The 20,512-nt window shown below is 43.7% G+C and overlaps 1 protein-coding gene across 2 annotated transcripts in view; it reads left to right on the forward strand.

Moving 5' to 3' along the window:
- The window catches only part of USP10 (ubiquitin specific peptidase 10), a 72,784-nt gene extending 52,710 nt beyond the window's left edge, over positions 1-20,074 (forward strand). For both annotated transcript variants that reach the window (XM_058528398.1, XM_058528397.1), the window contains exons 5-14: positions 1,880-1,971; positions 2,499-2,608; positions 3,038-3,093; positions 3,327-3,430; positions 6,168-6,267; positions 7,052-7,229; positions 9,849-10,014; positions 13,256-13,400; positions 15,273-15,338; positions 19,037-20,074. In XM_058528398.1, coding sequence (XP_058384381.1) covers positions 1,880-1,971; positions 2,499-2,608; positions 3,038-3,093; positions 3,327-3,430; positions 6,168-6,267; positions 7,052-7,229; positions 9,849-10,014; positions 13,256-13,400; positions 15,273-15,338; positions 19,037-19,224 — 1,205 coding nt within the window. In that variant the 3' untranslated portion in view covers positions 19,225-20,074. The remainder of the gene's footprint in view (positions 1-1,879; positions 1,972-2,498; positions 2,609-3,037; positions 3,094-3,326; positions 3,431-6,167; positions 6,268-7,051; positions 7,230-9,848; positions 10,015-13,255; positions 13,401-15,272; positions 15,339-19,036) is intronic.
- Positions 20,075-20,512: the final 438 nt, after the last annotated feature.

The following is a 20,512-nucleotide window of genomic DNA, read 5'->3' on the forward strand; positions in this document are numbered from 1 at the left end:
AAAATGCACAGATTTTTTTTGTAGAGTAATTATGTTAAATAATTGCTATTCTTTGGCACACACTGGAAACAATGGATTGTTGTTATGATATGGCTCAAAGACAAATGTAAAAATCCATGGTAAGTAGAGGATCTTAATCCTGTGGGGAAGAGTTAGTATCTGAAACCTCGGAGTAAAAGAATTTTAAAGTGGAGTGCCTTATCTATTGAGAAGAAAGAGCTTGGCCTCTGGAGTCACGTGTCAGCTCAATTATATGACCTACATCAATTACCTAACACCCCTGGACCTCAGTTTTCTCACCTGTAAAATGGGGGTGTTAATGCTGTCTCTTTGACAGAGTTGTTAGGACAGTTATGAATTAGACAGATCGAGCTCCTAGCACAGTGTCTGCCATGTGATTGGGACTGTCTGTGCTGGGTATTGTCACGAGTAGGCCTGTGGTTCAGTTTTGTAACTGAGCTGTTACTCATTGAAGGCCCAGTATTGTACCCTGTAGTAGAAGGGAGATGAGAGGAGCTTTGCAAGCTTACTCTAGTTGAACAGATTCCATTGGGTTCTCTTGAGCCTGTAATGTTTTCCTTTCTATAAATATGAAAATTATTCCCTGTGCTTCATCAAATAGAGGAAAGAGGGCATTTACCCTCAGGAGGGAGGGAGTGAATGTGTGTGTGTTGACGTTAGAATTTTGCAGATTGCAAATTAGCTTCTCGTTTGACTAATGCTTAAGTCTAGGACCTACCAGTCCAACTGTTTTAGAAAAGAAGGCCTTCTTTTGAGTGATGCCTTGGATGGATCCTACTATGAAATGGTGTGCTCAGTTGGTTTTTCTTTCCTGGAACATAATTTAAAAGTAAAGGGAGGCACTGTGGTATGGCCACAGATTATGGATTTCAGGCACTGGCTGTACTACCTGGCTCCTGTGTGGTCACAGGCAAGCTAGTTAACCTTTCTGAGCCTCAGTTTCCTCATTGGTGAAAGGGGTTGGTGGTGGTACTCCGGGTTACTGAGGATTAAATATAGCCGGTTAACGTTTGTATGTAAAGCACTTGCTGAGTTTAGAAGGTGTCCATAAGTTGTAGCTGTCACTGTTAGAAGTTTCATAGTGGGACATGGGGAGACTTGTTTTAAAGCATTTCTGGGAAAACTTATTTAAAGCATTTAATTATTTAAAGCATTAAACATTGTATAAAGATGGCATTCACAGTTATCTTAAGACTATGAAGGAGAGTGATGGCAAAGGGTGAATCTGAGGATAAGGAGCTTGTTTCTAAATGGAATGAAGGAATTCCACTGTATAACACAGTCCCTAAATTGGCATTGTACTGATAAATACAATTTAGTAAGTAGGAGACAGTTGTCCCAAAAAGAAGTATCGTCACTCACTGAGTGGTCACTGAGCACCCACTGTGGTGTGTTGGGTGCTGTAGTAGTTGCTGGGGTTCAGGCATGAATGAGACTCAGGTTCTCACGGAAACACCTTTACAGCTAGTGTCTGACGGACCATGCTGTCAGCGAGGCGTGCCTACTGTCAGTGTGTCAGGAAAGAAGCCTGCATCTTTTAGATCTATTCTCTAATACTGATATGTTGTTTTCTAGGCTTTTTCTGTTTCTCATTAAAATAGTTTTCACTCTCCTGAATTATATTCCCACAGTAAGATAAATAAATATTGGTGTTTGGGGGGGAAACATTTTGAAAAATTTTTAATCATTAAATAATGTACATGATGTTGAATGAAAGCTTTAGCACAATATGACTTTTCTTTGGGTATGTATTTTCTTGAGAGGTTTTTAACACTCCCAGTGTAGAGTGTAAGAATTTACCTCACTGTTATTCAGTAGATGTCATTAACGTCTTCCCTGTGCTTCTTCACTCTTTCAGAGTTACTGGAGAATGTAACCCTAATACATAAGCCAGTGTCACTGCAACCCCGTGGACTGATCAATAAAGGAAACTGGTGCTACATTAACGCTGTATCCTTCTCAGATGCTGTCCCCAAGGCCAGCCGACTGCAGTTTTCTCTCTCAGGTGCATTTGACTTGGTTCAGCTTCCATGGGGCGTCTACCCCACATTTTGAATCCAAAAACTTGGTTCCTTACTCAGTCTGCCTACCTTTCTTATAAACAGGGTTATTCCTGCCCCATAAAGGGATGATTTGTTGACCTGTGACTGACAGAATCAGATGAGTTTTATTCTCATTAGAATGGTCCCACATAATAGGGCAGAATGATCACTCACAGCTGGAAATTTTGCTTTAATAGATTTGATTATCTTGGTTGTATTGAGTTCTCATGTATAAACCACTGGGTGCATAGTAACCCCTTATATGGATATCACAAGGCAGTTATCCCGTGGTGGCTTGGTTTATTCTTTTTTGTGTGTACTCTAAGTTGTTCAGTGTCCTTGGCTTGTTTTATATGCTGTTGTGTTGAAGGTGCCTTTCGGAAATCTGGAGTGTCTGTTTCATTTCCTTTACGCTTCCTTACTGCCGATGTGTAGACGCTGCAGGCCCTGGTCGCCTGCCCTCCGATGTACCACCTGATGAAGTTCATTCCTCTGTACTCAAAAGTGCAGAGGCCTTGTACGTCAACACCCATGATAGATAGCTTGTAAGTAAGGTGCTTACAAATGTTTTAAAGGGCTGAGTTCCTTCCTTTCTGATAATTAGAATTCAAATAACTTAGCAAAGTTCTTGATTTCCTGTAAATGAGTCCTATAATTCTATTTTTTTTTTAAATTTAGCATTCATGATTTTATATGTAAGCTAACCAGAAATGGAATTGGAGCATATTCATCTGTGTTCCTTAGATTCAGTTGAATAAATTTTAGTGTTTACCAGTTTATATCACTTAAAATATCCCAAAAACTTATACAGGAAAGATTTAAAAACTCACTAGCTTTTGTAGCATTGGTTACCTAAAATTTGCTGTCTTCATACTAATTAATATTCTCCTTAGCCATCAAGGCTCTTTAGTAAAAGTATGTCTTTTAAAAAAGTGCTATTTAAATTAAAGTTTTTCCCCTCCCCCCACGTTTAGTGTTCGTCTCATGAATGAGTTTACTAATATGCCAGTACCTCCAAAACCCAGACAAGGTGAGTACAGACGAAGTCTTCTGATGTTCTTACATCCTGGGAGTTATGACGTCAGATGACTGGATTTGATAAATTCAGTCTGTCTGGAAAGAAAATGTCTCTTTAAATACAGGTTGCTACACAGTGCTCTTCTCAGCATTGGGTGGGGGTGGGAGGAGTTTTGATGATTTTGCTTTTCATCAGTTTGAGACTTCATTTCAGTTGTGAAAGTCTATGTCCTGTTTTCTTTGCAGCTCTTGGGGATAAAATCGTGAGGGACATCCGCCCTGGAGCTGCCTTTGAACCCACGTATATTTATAGACTCCTGACAGTCATCAAGTCGAGCTTGTCTGAAAAGGTTTGGGACTGCTCTGACGTAGCCGGGATGAAGGGTGGCCTTTGCTCCAGTGTGTGCCCTGACTGTTGCTCATTCAGTGCTTGCCCCTCTGCTTTAAGTGCTGTGATTTGCTGGGGGTTCAGTAGGATCCAGCCTCGTTATGGAGTCAGTTGCCTGGATGAATTTAAAGAGTATGATGATAATTGTCATAATCAGGGCCGTATCATTTACTGTGCGCTAAGTACTGTTCTAAGTTCTTTCCATATATTAACTTACTTACCCCTGTGAGTAAACTATGATTATTGTCTCCTTGTTACGTTTGAGAAAAGTGAAGTCATTGTGCAAGGTCACGCAGCTAATAAATGGTAGACCCCGGTGTTCGAGTTAGCTCCTTGACTGCTGCGCGGTCCTGCCTTTCCGGTAGAGTGGGGTGATAGGGAGTGGAATAGTGGCAGCGTTCGGAAGAGCTTCTGTCTTCCTCACACTCACACGCTTTGGCAGCTTCTTGGGTCCTTACTCTCTTACCTACATTTTTTATCATACACTTTGCTGCGAAAGGCCTGGGACTAAGGGCCAAGGCGGTCCTGTAAAGGCGTCCGACGGTGTTGAGAGTGACTCAGAGGCATCCTTTGCATAGTTAGCTGGAGCATTTCTTTCGTCCCTGACAGAGTTTGTGATGAATCAATACAAGCAATTGAAATGATGTTCAGGGAAATTTTTAGAGAGAAAAATAGTCAAGAAACTTCCATTAAAACTGAGTAAAGTAATATTGAAGCTCCATTGTTTTGGAGAAGGGTGAATGCCCAGGGCAGTGTATCAGGATACCAGCAGGGACTTTTACATGCTCATAATGTAGCTTTTGGTAACAAGCTCGGAATTGACATTTCCCAAGTAATGGGAGATGTGCAGAGTGTTAGGAATGCAGAAATGGAGTAAACTGTGCCCTCTGCCCTCAGATAGCTCACTGTCCAGTAGGGGAGTTAGATCTATAATCTGAGAAAACAGACAACAAGGGAAGTGCTAAGATAGATGCATATACAGATGCTTTAGAAGCCAGAGAAGGGCCGCCCAGTTCAGGTGGAGGCAGAGGTAAAGAGGTGAAGTTCAGGGCCTTCCTGTGGTTGAGACCCACTGAGATCGTGCTCAGAAGTTACGTTCATGGACAAAAGTGTCTTTTGAAGTTAATTAGTATTGGCTCTGTCGTGGTCCCCAAGACCACCCTCAGGTTTGGTGATTCACTAGAAGGACTCACAGGACTCAGAAGCTGTTGCCCCCGTGGTTAGGGTTTAGTATAGGGCAAGAACGCAAAGCAAAAACAGCACAGAGTAAAGGTATGGGGCAACGTCTGCAGGAACCTGCGAGACCCCTCTCCCAGAGCTGTCACACAGGGCGTGCTTAATCTCTAGCATTAGGTTGTGACAGCACGTGGGAAGTATTGTCTCCCAGGGAAGCTCATTAGAGACTCAGTGTCCGAGGGTTTTAATAGGGGCTGGTCACATAGGCACCCTCTCCCTAGCACAATCCAAAATCCCAGACTCCCAGAAGGGAAAGCAGGTGTTCAGCATCAGCCACACTGTTTGCACAGTTTAGGCACAGTCCTTATCAGTTCTGGGAATGATGGGAACCTTCCTGAAATCCAGGTTCCCACATGCCAGCTAAGGACCAACCCAGCAAGCACACTTTCCAAGGACAGTAGCCTCAGGTCTGCTGTGTTAATTCTTTTCTGCATCTTGTGCTATGCCAGTTTCTGCCCTTTTCCACACACGTGCAGAGCACACTCACAGCAAACAGCTGCTGTCCGTAGCTGCAGTTCCATTTGGAGCAAACAAATCTACCCACAGACCGAAAGCAGAAGAATTTACAGATCTTTGGAACTTGCGGTTATGCTCCAAAGAATGAAATATGAACTAGTTGTGGTAGATTATATAATCAAACAAAACCATTGTGAGATTATAAAACTAATATGTGACTGTATTGTGTGACTAAGCTATGAATGGTTTTGTCGACATGTGTGTATTTAAAATGGTCAGTTAAATCTTTAAATCAATAGAGTTTTTCACATAGAATTTGGGTCCTTTCCCCTATCGTTGCTCATCATCAAAAATAGACAAGGAGACATACAGGGCTGCTAACTTCACAGCTCTCAGTGTGAATGATAACCCCTGGCATTGTGTAGTGAGGTGGTCCTAGACATTGAGTTCTTGTTGCTCTATTTCATTTAAACAGAGAAGCAACTCCTCCCCACCCCCCAAAGCCCCAGTAGATAGTTGTACTTCATAGTTGCACATCCTTCTAGTTGCTGTATGTGGGGCGCGGCCTCAGCATGGCCGGAGCAGTGGTGCGTCAGTGCACGCCCGGGATCCGAACCCGGGCCGCCAGTAGCGGAGCGCGCGCACTCAACTACTAAGCCACGGGGCCGGCCCCAGAGAAGCAACTTTTAAATAATGTTTTTATTATTAGGGAATGTGTATTTGTTGTAGAAAATTTCCAAAATATAGAAAAGCATAATAAAATAAAAATCCCCATTAGTTCTGTCACTTAGAGATAAGTGTTTAATCTCTCTCCCTCCCCTTCACCTCCCTCGCTCCCCCATCTCAGCTACCCAAAGAAAAGTTCATGTGATTTTTTGGAAACACTTTACTTACATCTTGTTGAAAATTTAAGAGGAGGCATAGTTTGAATATACAGGTATCATATTCCTGTCATACCTTGCATAGTAATCCGTTATAATTCATGGCATCATATCTAACCTTCCCAGGGCCGACAAGAAGATGCTGAGGAGTACCTGGGCTTCATTCTAAATGGACTTCATGAGGAAATGTTGAACCTAAAGAAACTGCTCTCACCAAATGATGAAAGTAGGTTATGGTGTATTTGCTCCAGAATCGTGTGAGAAGATTTTTCTTAAGAATTATTCTTAAACAAATGTTATGTGCTCATATATTAAGTTGCTTTTTTCCCTCCAACAGTCATTTGCCCTCCAAAAATCACTTATTTACTCATTTGGATAACTCTAGTTACTTTTATAATGCTTATTGTATACCATTGAGAATGTTATGTTTGGATAAATCAAAATTTACCCAGAAGCTCTGCTTTTTTTCCTTAAACTTTTAATTAGGAAAATGATCACACATGCAGAAAAGCTGAAGGAATAGTTTGATGGATACCTGTGAAACTGCTGGATTCTGCACTTGTTAACATGTTTTCATTATTTATCTCTCTTTCTGTCCACACACACAACGTATGTACACATTTTTCCTGAAAGAGTCAAAATTAAGTGCAGATAACAGTTTAGTTCACCCCTAAATGCTAAAGCATGCGTCTCCTGAAGATAAGAATATTCTTTTACATGAGCAAAGCCCTTTGTCAAATTAAGAAAAATAACTACACAGTAATACCTGTTGTCCAGTTTGTCTTCAGATTTCTCCAGTTGTCCCCAGAATGTCTTCTAGAGCAGTTTACGTGGCAGGGATTCAGTAAAGTCACACGTCGTGTTTGTTCTTAATGTAGAACACACTCTGATTTCGTTTTTAAAGCTACAATTGACAAGTCCGTGTAGGTGGTTTATGTAGAACCTTTATTTATTTTTGTTTATTGCTGTTCTTGTTGTAAATAGTACTAAGCGGACTGTCTGCTTTTCAGAACTTACTATTTCCAATGGACCCAAAAGCCACTCAGTGAACGAAGAAGAGCAGGAAGAACCAGGCGAAGGAAGTGAGGACGAGTGGGAGCAAGTGGGCCCCAGAAATAAGACTTCAGTCACTCGCCAGGCGGATTTTGTTCAGACTCCAATCACCGGCATTTTTGGTGGACACATCAGGTTTATGCTTTTCTGGAATAATTTAGTATTTGCCTTTTTCAGGGTTTTGCCGTTTTGCTAAAGGGGGAAGGTGTAAGACTTGTCCTGAGAAATTTTGGACTCGATGGTTTGCCTTTACACTTCTGTGCCTGCTCTTCTCTTGGACTTCCTAATGCTTCTCTTGGCGCCCCCCTGCTCTCATACTACCCATCGTGGCGTTTCTGCAGGGGTCACTGTCCCCCACGCCCCGTCAGCCACAGTGAGCTCCTCGCTCCTCTCACTCCATCAGTACTTACATTCCCCCCTCCGGCTGCTCACAGCTAGGTAGAAAGAGAAAAGCAAGTTAGTGGAAATCTGTGTTTTGTTAAGAGGAGAAATTCATGTATCTGATTGGAGGAATTTTAGGCACTGGAACCAAGTGAGCTGCGAAGTTAAGGGAGTGTGGAGGAAGGTACTCTGACATAAAGGAGGACACGTACCTTCCAGGAGACCCGGGCACCTCCTCTGCCCCAGTGCCCTTCACCAGCTGCTTTTTCTCGTTCACGAGGTCCTTCTAAAAGGTTTTTATTTATTTACATTAGAGCCATTCAGTACCACTGTGATATGAAATTCACTAGAACTTGCTCCATCTCCAGGGAGGTTTCCTCACCTGAAGAGCACGATGTTGTCTCTGAAGGCCTCACAGCATGACCTACGAGGGTGGCTTTTAGTGAGACTCTTCTCCTTTTGTTGTCCCAAATGCTATGTTTCCCAAAGAAGTAACACCCTTTTCAAGGTGTCAAGACTTATTAGTTCAGTCTCTCTCTGCTCTAAAACAACTTAGGTTGAGCCTCTTTAAACAGGCTAGTGAAAACCTCAGACATTCTGCTGACTCCCTCACAAGCTAGTCGGCGATGCTATGTAGGCCTGGATGTGCTGCTGCCATGGGACCTTGAACAAGCCGTTTCTGGGCTCTTCACTGTGAGCTAGACTCTGCAGGCCCCTTCTATTCTGGAGTCTCTCCGTGTCAGCCTTGTGGTCAGGTGTGCTCTGGGGAACACCAAGCCCCCGACTGCTGCCCCTCTCACTTGTTTTTGCCAGATAGGGTTCCTTGGGATGGGCTGTTTGGGGAGAGGGAAGCAGGGATCCAGGTTGGTAAACAGCAGTGAGAGGAGGCCTTCTGTGCGCTTAGCTCTCCATTAGACCAGCAGCCTGATGATAGCATTCTAGGGGTGCTCACTTATAGATGGGGGAGAGGGGTGAGGGAACGGCCGAAATGGATGTAAGGTAGGTGGAGTGTCAGAATTGCAAGGCCACTGATGGCCAGCATACCCAAAGATCCCAAATTTGTTTGAGAATAATCAGTGGGAAAAACCAGAGTCCACTTTGGAGAAATTTCTAGCTTGGCCTAAATGGCTCTGCTGTGGCCACTAGCCTCGACCTCTGTGGGCTCTTTGTGTTGAGATTGGTTGTTGATATTTCTTTTTGAAAAATGATGAAGGATACTGAACTACTTATAATTTAGCAACTTCTTTTCTGTGTATAATAGCCCTGATTAAGCATGATTCTTTATTCAGACCAGTTGAAAGCTTTTCTTCTAAAATTCACCATCTTTGAGTGGTTTTCCAGTTTCCCCAGAAAGACCAGCACCTTTCTCCACCTTTCCCCTGGGACACTGTTGATAAAATGTAGGCCCTTTGACTCAAGAGGACCACTTCTTGGCTTCTTCACCAGCTTTAATGACTGCTTTATTCTTCCTCTTTGGAACCATGGGAACGGCCGTCGCTCTCACGTCTGTACACCAAGGGCATGGAGGTGCCTCCTCGTAGTGGGTGCGGGGAGAGCAGCACATGGAAATTAAACCCCGGGCAGGGCAGCTTTCAGCCTGCTCTTCACAGCATCTGCTCTATGAAGTCTGAATACCTCTCCACACCCATCTTATTCCGTTTATAAACTAGGTCACTCAGACTGCAGAAATAGAATCCCTTGTTGAACTCCTGGAATGTTTCCTTGCTGAGGCTAAATGAGAGATGGGCCGAACACACAATTTTTACTCAGAAAAACTTAGAAAAAGAAAAACGAAATGAAAAACCAGCTAAGAAAACAAGGTTGAATTGGCACCCTTCTTCTTGAGGGTGGTAGGCTTGTTCCCTGGAATGTTAACTTGTTTTTATTATACACACCCTGCTCCTCTTCTTTTGTAAGTCATTTTTATAGGGAAAGATGCCATTAAAAATATTCTGTTTACCTCGGGGTTTCCTCTATTTTATTAGAACAGGCCATGATGCTTTGAGAAAATGAACAGTGTCAGCATTTTGAGGCTGTGGCAAGATAGTCACATTTATTAACTGGTGCATTAAATCATTTGTGGAGAGGAGGTGAAGGAATTTGGAAGATGAAATGTGTTTTCTTCAGAGCACTTGAGCTGGGAAAATTATCAACTGGTGGATTTCGTTGTTAGAAATACTTAGGAGGTGGTACTTAGGAGAGTTATTTTTAAATTCAATGTGTTTTTGGCTTTTCTGTTCTTTTTGGTCTTATGAAAATGATATTGAATAATCTTATTTTCAGTATTTATTCCCCTTCTCCTGTTGGATAATCTTAAGGGAAAGTGGGAAGGAGTGATCTCTTAAATTTTTTGTTTTTGTTTTCAATTCTTAGGTCTGTGGTTTACCAGCAGAGTTCAAAAGAATCTGCCACTTTGCAGCCATTTTTCACGTTGCAGTTGGATATCCAGTCTGACAAGATTCGTACAGTCCAGGATGCATTGGAAAGCTTGGTGGCTAGAGAATCAGTCCAAGGTTATACCACAAAAACCAAACAAGAGGTATATTTACAGTGTATCTCGAACCTTTATACTGAGGCGTTCTGGTGTGGTGGAAACAGAGAATTAGGAATGAGGAGAAGTGGGTTTGAATTCTGCCTCTTTAAAGGCAGTTGTTTAACTTTTTAGGACTGAAGGTTTCCACATTTTTAGAATGAAATGGTTCAAACAGATGATCGTTAACAGCCTCCTTTCGCTCTCAATGATGTGTAACAAGATAATGATCTCTTGGATTATTTATCCTGAGCTACATGTCATTTTCTGGCAATCTAATCATGATATCACAAAATCAGTACCTTTCTGATCTCATACAGCATGGTTTCATGAGATTAGTTAGAATATGACAGATTATGACAGATTCTGAACACATCCATTTTGCATTTAATTGTAGATCTTCAAGGACATTGAAAAATAGAAAGTAATTGTTCTGATGCCTATTACTCTTTGATTTGATCTGAAAAAGATAAAGTCTTTGAGTCTTCAGGAGTCAAGAAAAGCAGAGTATAGCTTAGTGTGGTGTCCTTGTCACCTCTGAGGTGGATAATACTCTGCTCTTGGAGAGCGTATCAGTTCTTGGCTGTCCAGCTGGGTCAGTTTATGCCTGTTTTCTCCTCTGCGGTAGAGAATGTCTTCTTTATTACATGTCCTGGATTGTGGCAGTGAATTCATAAAGTGTGTTGGGGAGACGATGCAGGCTAGTTATGGGCAGTAGTTTGATGAACAGTTTATAATATTCCTAGGAAGCTTGATTTAAATAACTGTCAGTGTGTGGTGGCTCTGAGGGGAACATGGAAGACCTGTCAGCATCTCGCCTGGCTGAGGTGGGCCTGCCCTTGCAGCCCACGCTCTAAGTGAAGAGCAGAGGGACATGGAGACCTTCACTTTATCTGGGGTCTCCTGCTCTGGATGGGTCAAGCCAGCTCTTGGGGAGTCTGTGGCAGTTACGACTAATCCTCCACTGTATTTTCTGACTGGCTTCTTATGGGCAGTTTTGTTTAAAAAATCAAGTGGTCGGAGCCAGAGACAGGATCTTGGCAGTTGACTTACTGAATAAGCTAAGAAGAGTCTGGCGGTGGAACTTAATGCAGAGGGAGCGATAGTGGTTATTTGTTTTAGGGAGGGTGGTTGGTGTGGCTGAGTTGTGTGTTTGGCTGTGGTGACTGTCCACTTGGCTCATTCTGTGGCAGCCGTGACTCAGAGGTGGCATTGCTGTCCTAGCCACTGTGCCCTCTTCTTGCTCGCCTTTGAGGCGGCATTGCAAGTCTGTGCCCCTCGTACTGATGGGGAGGTGTTCAGCCTTTCCGTGGGCTACCAGGATAGCTCCCTTCATGGCGTATCTGTTTTCCTATCTTTTGCTCCTGCTGCAATTACACTTTGACTTTGGGGAGGGATTTGGGTGGGTGTGTGGATTGAGATGGAGGTCATTGTTGGCCTGTTGTCAGAGAGTGGTGAGGACAAGAGGATTTATTCTAGATAGCAGATTTGGAGGAAGGCTCCAAGAAAGAAATGGCATTTTGGTGGAGCCTTGAAGATGAAAAAGAGTGATGCTAACTGTTCTAGCTCCATGATTGTGTTCATGTGTTATCAGGTATGATCAAGAACACTCAGAAAAGCAGATGTTTGAGGAAAGATTTTGGACAGCTCGTATGGGAATATCTGTAAAGAGCAAATAACATTTTCTGGAATGTGATTTTTGTAAATATGCTTTTTAAAATACTGAGTTTAATTTTATTATATTTTTAGGTTAAAAGTTTTTTTTCTGTGGGAACACGTGAAGGTCCATGGGAAAATATGATTATACAAAATATTCACTGTATAGAAGAGGTCTGATTTTTGTTGGATAATAAGAATGTGTGCTTCACTTTGTCTGGAAACCCAAAATACACGTTTACGAATTTTAGATTAGCCACTTAATGAACTGCCTGAAAGTTTAAGGTCAGAATCAAAGGTCATGAGCACTGAGAAGCATCCTAGAGACACTTTCCTCCAGCTCGCTTGATTCACACGTGAGGAGAGTGGAGGCTTATCGTCATCCTCTCTGCTTTTAACTGTTGAGCTGGAGTCACACTTTTATTCATTCACATATTCTTGTTGGATAGAGAGACATGAGAATACAAAGACACAGTGGGAATGTAGAGAAGTGTAGGGTGGTTTCCGCACCTGGGATCTTAGTCTAGGAGGGGGGACGGGCAGGGAAGGGTCTGGAAACTTAATCAGCCTGAGCAGTGATAACCACGAGCTTGCTTTCCAAAAGCCTCGTGCCCCTTGAGATACCTTCAACCAGATGCCTGTTGAGTGCTCTGAAAGCTTTCTCAGTATCTTATATATGCTGCTGTCTTTTGGATTGTTTAACAAATATTTCTACCAAAAGTCTTCTCCATATAACACAGGAAGCATCAAAGAGTTTGTAAGTACAGAGAACAGTAGATAAAGGTATTAAATATTGTTTGTGAAGTTGCGTTTCTTTTCTTTATTTTTTTTGCTGAGGAAGATGGGCCTTGAGCTAACATCTGTTGGCCAATCTTTCTCTTTTTGCTTGAGGAAGATTGTTCCTGAGCTAACATCTGTGCCCATCTTCCTCTTTTTGTGTATGTGGGATGCCGCCACACATGGCTTGATGAGTGATATGTAGGTCTGCGCCCAGGATCCAAACCTGCAAACTCCAGGCCGCCGAAGTGGAGTGCACGAACTTAACCACTGTGCTACCGGGCCAGCCCCTGAAGTTGCATTTTAATAGAAAGCATTTGTTAGATCTGTGAAAGTACTTAATGGGCGCTTTAAATTGATAAAACTGAAACTGTTATAAAACTAATGGTTAGAATAAGTAGCTTTAGGGTTATGTAAAACATCTAATTTAAGAACGTTGGCCTCAGTTTTATCAATACTGTGAGAGTTATTAAAAAACAAGTTAATACATACATAATTCAAGGTACTACTAAGTTAGCTTTTCTGTTTTTATGCCAGTTCATCAGTAATGCCACAGAGCAAAGGTTCTTCACTTGGAGTTCACAGATGGGCTCAGGGACCCAGGGGATCCTCGGCACTTGTGTTTATAGGATATGTGCCTTTTTCTAAGAAGAATGTCAGTAGCTCTCAAACTATCCCATGACCCAGGAAGTTTGAGAAGCACTGACTCGGAATTGAAGCAGTCAGCTCTCAGAGGAGGTCTTTGAATGGAAGGTGGAGATGGCACCTGCTGCTTTAAGTGAGAAGGACGCTGTGTCCTGGTGTGCTTGTGTCCTAGGTCGAGATCAGTCGGAGAGTGACTCTGGAAAAACTCCCTCCTGTTCTCGTGCTGCACCTGAAACGATTCGTTTATGAGAAGACTGGTGGATGTCAGAAGCTTGTCAAAAATATTGACTATCCTGTGGACTTGGAAATTAGTAAAGGTAATAAACATATAAGGTGAAAAGCGTTTATGGTGCCAGTACTCCTGGAAATCAGTGAGCTTGACACTTGAGCATTTCTGTCATGTTGAGATTAAGGAAGTTCTCTTTCATGACTTATTTTGTTTTAAATTTCTAGACATTTAATAGACCTTTATATTAAAATTATCACTAAAATGACTTTTTAAAAATAAAAGCAAAAATGAATAAACCGTATAATTTTACTAGATTAGAAAAACAGGAGCTTTTGTCCATTAAAATCAGCATCATTTTTCTGTGAATATTTTATAGATGAATGGTACAAAATAATTTTTCTTATACTAAGTGTTAACAACTGTGGTGACCAGTCTGGTTAAATGGACTTTTTTAGTGAATTGAGAATGTTTCCCATAGGCCACTGGGGTTCCTCTGACCTCTGGTTGCATTGACACACGTGTTAGATTTGTGGCACTCTGTCAGCCACAGGTCTCCGGCAGGTAACCGGGCCTCAGCAGCGTTAGCACACTCTTGCAGAAGAGCACCAAGTTCAAGTTGTCTTGCTAAAAGCACAGCGTGAAGAAAAACTTTCCTTGAAATCTTCAGAATTTGTGAAAAATGTATCGTGCAATCCTGAAGCTTGATCGAGAGTGGAACAAGCTAGCGATGATTCTCAAAATGTCAAGGTGTCTGGAAGACAGAAAAGAGGACGTGGGACGTCATCCCTGGGTTTCGTAGAGGAGTAAGCCTGTCATTTCCCTCCTTCCTTCTCTCTCCACAACACGGCACCCACACCTCCTCCACAGGCCTGTGACTCGGGAACTGGTGGGTAGCTGGCTTCTGTTGATGGTCGGCTTCATCTGCACTCCAGGGCCCTTGCATTTCCTTCAGGTTAAGGTTCAGACCTGTTCGCAAGAGTTGCCACCTTCAGCTGATCGATTTGACTCCTGTGCCAGTTTATGGCCCATCCCTCCTCTCACACTTTCTGCTGCTTCGTTCATAGGCAGCATATTTTTCTAATCCCATTTGAGGACCAGAAAGGGGAAGAAACGCCAGCCGAGAATCATGTGTTCGTCGTCCATCCCATGTTGCATAGCTGTCTGGAAACATAGCGCGCCCTCTGAGTCCGCTGGCGGCCTTTGACCCCTACGCCTGCATCTTCCCTCACCCCCAAATTAACCATCTTGACGGACTGACTTGTATGGTTTTCACTGATTTTATTTGCATATCTTTTCTTGCTTGTTATGTATATTTTTATATCAGCTGCCACTTCAAATGCTTTCTAGAAACAGAAATGACATAAATGAGGACAGGAAGACCTAGCTTAGGTCTTGAGGTGGAGAGGAGAGAAGGAAGCAGTGCTGGCTGCAAGAACAGCCATCTCCAGATGAGCTCTTCCTGGCATTGGAGGGGGCTTCTGCAAAGGGGAACTCCACATGAGAGGACTTCCCAGCTGGCACCAGCTGGGAGACTGTCATCCTTTGGAGGAATCACCTTGCTGTCACTTCTCTGAAGCTTTGTGGTCTCACTCACTGGGAAACATTTTAATTCTCAGGTTTTCCAGGGCTGTTTTGTTTTGTTTTGTTTTGTTTTTTGAAGTGGGCAGCTTTTTTCTTTTCCATGCTTTACAACATCTGCTTTTAAGGGGTTTCTAGCATGAGCTTAATAGGGTCAGTGTGTTGCTCATACTTCTTTAATGGGTTGGGTGCCAGATGTTGCACAGCTCGTTTTCCTCATGGGTCAATTGTAATGCAGGTAAAGGAACGGAGTTTTGTTGTGTCTCCTGGTCTGCCGAGCAGTGTGCTTGAGTGCAGACTGCTGTTACCCCTTTGCTCCTGTCACCCTGACCTTTCTGGAAGCGCTTTTATAGATTGGAGCTGTTGGTATTTTGTTTTTCAGAACTGCTTTCTCCAGGAGTTAAAAATAAGAATTTTAAATGCCACAGAACCTATAGGCTATTTGCAGGTGAGTAAATCTGTACATTGATTGCCTACTAAAGAAATGATAAAAGAGTTTGCATCCAGGCACAATTTTGCTGTAATACCACTTAACACAGAGAATGGTTTTCTCTATTGCTATCCTTATGGAGTTTATTAGTCAGGAAATCATTTGAAAATGTGTGTTTTACCTGAAATTTGGTGCTTGGAAGTTGACAGAATATCCTCTTGGCTCTAAGCTGAGCCCAACATAAGACCTTGTTTAACATGATCGTTTCGGCCTTTGAGTCAGAGAAGTGAATTTCAGGCTGCCAGGCTGGCAATTTGAGAACGTGGCCTTTCCCCGCTGCAGTTGTACCTGTGGGTGACGGTGCCGTGGAGTGGCCCTGACATCCAGTCACTCAGCTGGGCTAGGACAGTGCCCCCAAACTGGCGTTCCACTGGATCATCTTCCATACGGTGCTGTCAGTTGTGCCTGAGAAGCTGCCCAAGCTCCCACGGGCTCCTCAGCTGCCACACTCCTCTGGCAGTCACGGAATCCTCCAGGGGGACGATGGCACAGCCCGGTCCCAGAACTGGGCCCCTAAGACCTCTTTTGTGTGTGTGTGAGGAAGATCAGCCCTGAGCTAACATCCGATGGCAATCCTCCTCTGTTTTTTGCTGAGGAAGGTTGGCCCTGAGCTAACATCCATGCCCATCTTCCTCTGCTTTATATGGGACGCTGCCACAGCGTGGCTTGACAAGCAGTGCCTAGGTCTGCGCCCGGGATCCCAACCTGTGAACCCCGGGCTGCCGAAGTGGAGTGCGTGCACTTAACCGCTGTGCCACTGGGCCGGCCCCCCTAAGACCTTTTATCTCCTGGCTTAGAGCCAGTTTGTCTAATACACCTTCTGTCCTTTTCCCTCTGTCCTTCCTTCCACCCTTTTTTGTTACAGCCGGAATCTTTGGTGCCTTTGAGGCTTTATATCTCTTTTGATAGTTGCCGTTGCGTTTACTTTTCTGGCTGCTTTTTTTTAGAATTTTCTAGCTTCTCTCTCATTCCTCCTTTGTGTTGCCTTTGATGAGTCTGTTTGTAATTTAAAATAACACTGCCATTGATTGGCCCTCACATGTTTGTTGAGCCTTTCTACTAGATACCTTTTATATATTATCTCATTTGTTCCTTACAACTGTCCTGAGAGGTAAGTGGTGATATCCCCATTTTATAACAGAATAAACTGACACTCAAAGAGGGACATTCACCACTCTGTGACTCCAGTGGCAGAGCAAGGCTTCAAACTCCTCTACCCTCAGTCCACTCCCAAGGTTTTAGGTAGTTGGATTGGCCCCTGGTCAGTGGGTGAGATCCCTGTGCCACATCAGAAGGTGTTTGGCCCAGTCAGCTTTCTTCCCACCAGGCACTATTGCTTTTGACTTTTTCTTCTCCCCCAAGGTGGCTGGTCACGGCTCATCCTCAGCTTGCGGGGACCCAGAGAGGGTGGCGATGGGCACCTCGCTCTCGTTGCGTCTCCAGCCCTTTCCTTGCCGTGGCAGCTCTGAGGCCTTGGCTGGCGCTCAGGCTCTGCGGGCTCCCTCCAAGACCAGGGGAGTCCTGGTCCGGAGTCCCAGGCTCCCTGGAGTTGGGCACCAAGGTCCAGCGGTGGTGGCGTGTTTCTTCTCATCTCCCGGCAGCTCTCTCCTTTGGGGCTCGTGCAGGGGAAGGCTGATGAGCAACCGCCAGGTGCAGGAATTCCGTGTCTCCTGGTCGAGGGCCCGGTGTGGGTGCGTGCTCCACCCCTGCCATGACCCAGGATTCACACCTGAGTTGCTCTCGCCTGCCCTCCTGAATCCTCAGCTTGAGTCTTCTAATCGCAGAAATAAGGTCACTGGGTTGGATAGAATTTTCTGTAAAATGTGAGGAAAGAGGTACTTTTTAAAAATGGTTCTGATTGTGGGACCAAAGAGAACAAGTTAGTTAAGTGCATAAGCTTTTTAAAAACTCACTGATTCTGAGTTCTGTTCCTGTCAGGCGAGTTTGCCAGGTGTCCGTGACATATTACCAGATTAGTTACCAGGGCTGCTGCTTAAGAAACCTGAGTGCCTATAGTGTTCTTCTCTTCTGAAATTTTAGAATGGAGGTGTCTTATAGGAAATACAGATTAGTTAAACCCACAGGTCCTTTAAATCCTCTTGACTCGATCACGTTGAAAGAACTCTTACCCAAGTCAGTCAGGTCTTAGAAATGAAAATCCAGGACAAAAACCCTGAAGTGGATTTGTGGGTAGGAGGGACATGCTGATGTTGAGCCTCTTCTGTGCCCTGTGGCAACCACTCAGTTGCTATGACCTGCAGTGACCTTGTGTCCGTCCCGTTGCTGGTTTCCGACCTGATTGTCCCTGTGTGACCAGCCATGTTTGTCATGTGGCTGGCCAGGGCTCGGGCCACAGTCTCCTCTGCGCCCCCAGCATAGAGGCTTCTTTGTGCGTGGCCCAGGAGTCTGTCCAATGACTGCAGCTGTAAGCGTCCTCCTCTGACCAGCCCAGCTCATGGGCCCGGAGTGGATTTGGGCCTCCCTAGAAGTGACAACTGCTGCTAGAGCCCAGTGACATGTGGGCTTCTGTTTTGCTGAAATTCCCCACGAGCTAAGTATTGTGCCTCTCCAAGTGACTGTCCTTTAGCCACTGACGGTAGCACACAGCTCACGCCTCTGCACTACGTCCTCCCTGGAATTTCCCCAGAGGCTGTTGCCCTCTCCAGGCCCCGGCTGCTGCTGGCTGGGACCCACCCTCAGCCCCTCTTGATAGGAGGGAAGCATGCGTCCTTTGGCTGCTTTTAATGTCTTCATTGCGTCTTCTGACAGATTTGTTTTAGGCCTTTGACTAAGGCTTTTTGGTTGAATTAACAGGATTTTTTTTTTAGGTAAATAACAAGTGGTATTTCTTCCTGTTAAAAGATTGTTGTGGAAAACTTGGAAATGTTTTTAAAAGAAAAACGTAATGACTAGTGCTATCTCTGCAGGGTCACTCCTCAACCACGCACCCAGCCCAGCTAACAGTCCTGGCGTCCCTCCTGGGTTGGGTGCTGTCACTGGTTGGAAATGGCAATTTGTAGAAAACCTGGGGATCTCATTGTTTTCATGTAATATGAGTCTATTCCTACATCACCGAACACTCTTAATCTGTTCTATGAAAAAAATCATTGTAATATAATTCACTAATCTTTCTTTCTAGTGGGTATTTAGATTTTTCCATTTTTTCACTGTTGTAAAATCTTTGTCCAAGATTCAGATAATCTCTTTAGAGGAGTCTAGAAGTGGAATTGGCCAGTGAAGGGCATGAACGTTTTTAGGTCTCTGGATGTGAGTTTCCAGAGGGTGGCTAGTTTGTTCTCCTGATGCTCTGTGGGCCAGCGTCTCTCAGCTCTGCTTTCCAGTGTGCTCTCGCCTGGATTAAATATCGAAATGGTTGATAATCCTTGCTTAAAGGGCTGACAAATGGGACAACCCCATTTAATTGGCACTTCTTTCATTGTTTTCTGAGGTATTGAACATTTTAAGTATGTCATGAAGATGTATATGTATAACTTTTTATTGTAAATTGTTTAGGGGTTTTGAGTTGAAACAATGTTGCTTTGTGTAATTACGTTTCTCTGTTGCACTGCTTTGGTGCAATGTCTGGAGGGGCGGTGTTGGAGGGAGTCAGGTGGGTGCAGTTTCTCGCTGAGTCACCTCCCGGCCCTCTCTTCCAGTGGTCTACCACCACGGCAGCAGTGCGACAGGTGGTCACTACACTACAGACGTCTTCCAGATTGGTCTGAATGGCTGGCTGCGCATCGACGACCAGATGGTCAAGGTGATTAACCAGTACCAGGTGGTGAAGCCCACTGCTGACCGCACAGCCTACCTCCTGTACTACCGCCGCGTGGACCTGCTGTGACCGCCTGTGCGCTGTGTGCCCGACACCCGCTTGTAGAACACCAGCTCTCACTGACTTCCTTCTTCTCTTTAGCGACTCTGTAGAGAGAAACTCTTTCTCCCTTTTGCAAAAATGGGCTAGGATGAAAAGGAGACGCCTTGGGGCTTGTGCGCAACATAGTTTATGTCGACTTCTAACTTCCAAATCAAAATCACTTGGTCGAAACAGACTGTTGCTTGATTTAAGAAAATACACAAAAACCCATATTTCTGAAATAATGCTGATTCCTAAGTAAGAAGGGGAAACTTGCGTTTGATTCCCAGTCTAATTGCTTAGTAGAATAAATCCTGCACCAGCAACAACACTTGTAAATTTGTGAAAATGAATTTTATCTTTCCTTAAAAAATAAATTTTTTAATCCATCACACTTTCCTCCCCCACCCTTTAGTTTTTGATAAACAATAAAAATGAGCCAGTTATCAGAGAAGAAATAGTTCTTACTTCAAAAGAAAAATAAACACAAAAAATAAGTTGCTGGTTCCTAATAAGTAAAATACATTTTAATAATTGTGCGATGAGAAATTGCTTACGTGCACATTGCAGGTCAAATATTTGGAGTTAAGACTTTAGTCACATAGATGGGTGATTGTAACTTTATTGCCGTTAAAAGAGTTCAAATTGCTTTCATGCTTCTGTGTACACATAATGAAAAATGGGCAAAATAATGAAGATTGATCTTTCCTTAAGTCTGCTCCGTTTAATTCTGCTGTCTGCTCTTCTATAATGCTGCGTCTCTAATTGTACACAGTTTAGTGATATCTAGGAGTATAAAGTTGTCGCCCATCAATAAAAATCACAAAGTTGGTTTAAACCTGTGCCTGGTGTTTCTTTGACTGCAAATGCCTTTTTCGGTAACTTGGAACTCAGGTGGGCATGGCTACACCTCCAGGATTAAAAGAAGCCTTTGATCCGCCTGTTGTGTTTGTGAAAGCTGAACCGAGACTTGGGTTATGCTCGTTTAATATTTCCAAAGGTATTAACTGTAGTGATTTGGGTAAATGGATTTTCTGAATCTTCAAGTGGCTGAAAAGGGGGGGTAAACTCTCCCATCGTTGTTTCTGTCCCCAGCATTGTTCAGTGTCACCAAAGTGGTGGCTTTATGGCTGAGCATCCTTTTAATTGTGTGCCACTGGGGCATCTTAGCAGCATCTCCAGACGCCACCCTCGGGTTGTGGAGGGAAGCCTTCCTAGACAGAAGAGATGGAGAGGAGGGACGTCGCAGACACGGGTCAGGCCGTTCCCAGTGGCT

The sequence above is a fragment of the Diceros bicornis genome, chromosome 32, assembly GCF_020826845.1.
Source record: "Diceros bicornis minor isolate mBicDic1 chromosome 32, mDicBic1.mat.cur, whole genome shotgun sequence".
NCBI classification, from domain to species: Eukaryota; Metazoa; Chordata; class Mammalia; order Perissodactyla; family Rhinocerotidae; genus Diceros; species Diceros bicornis.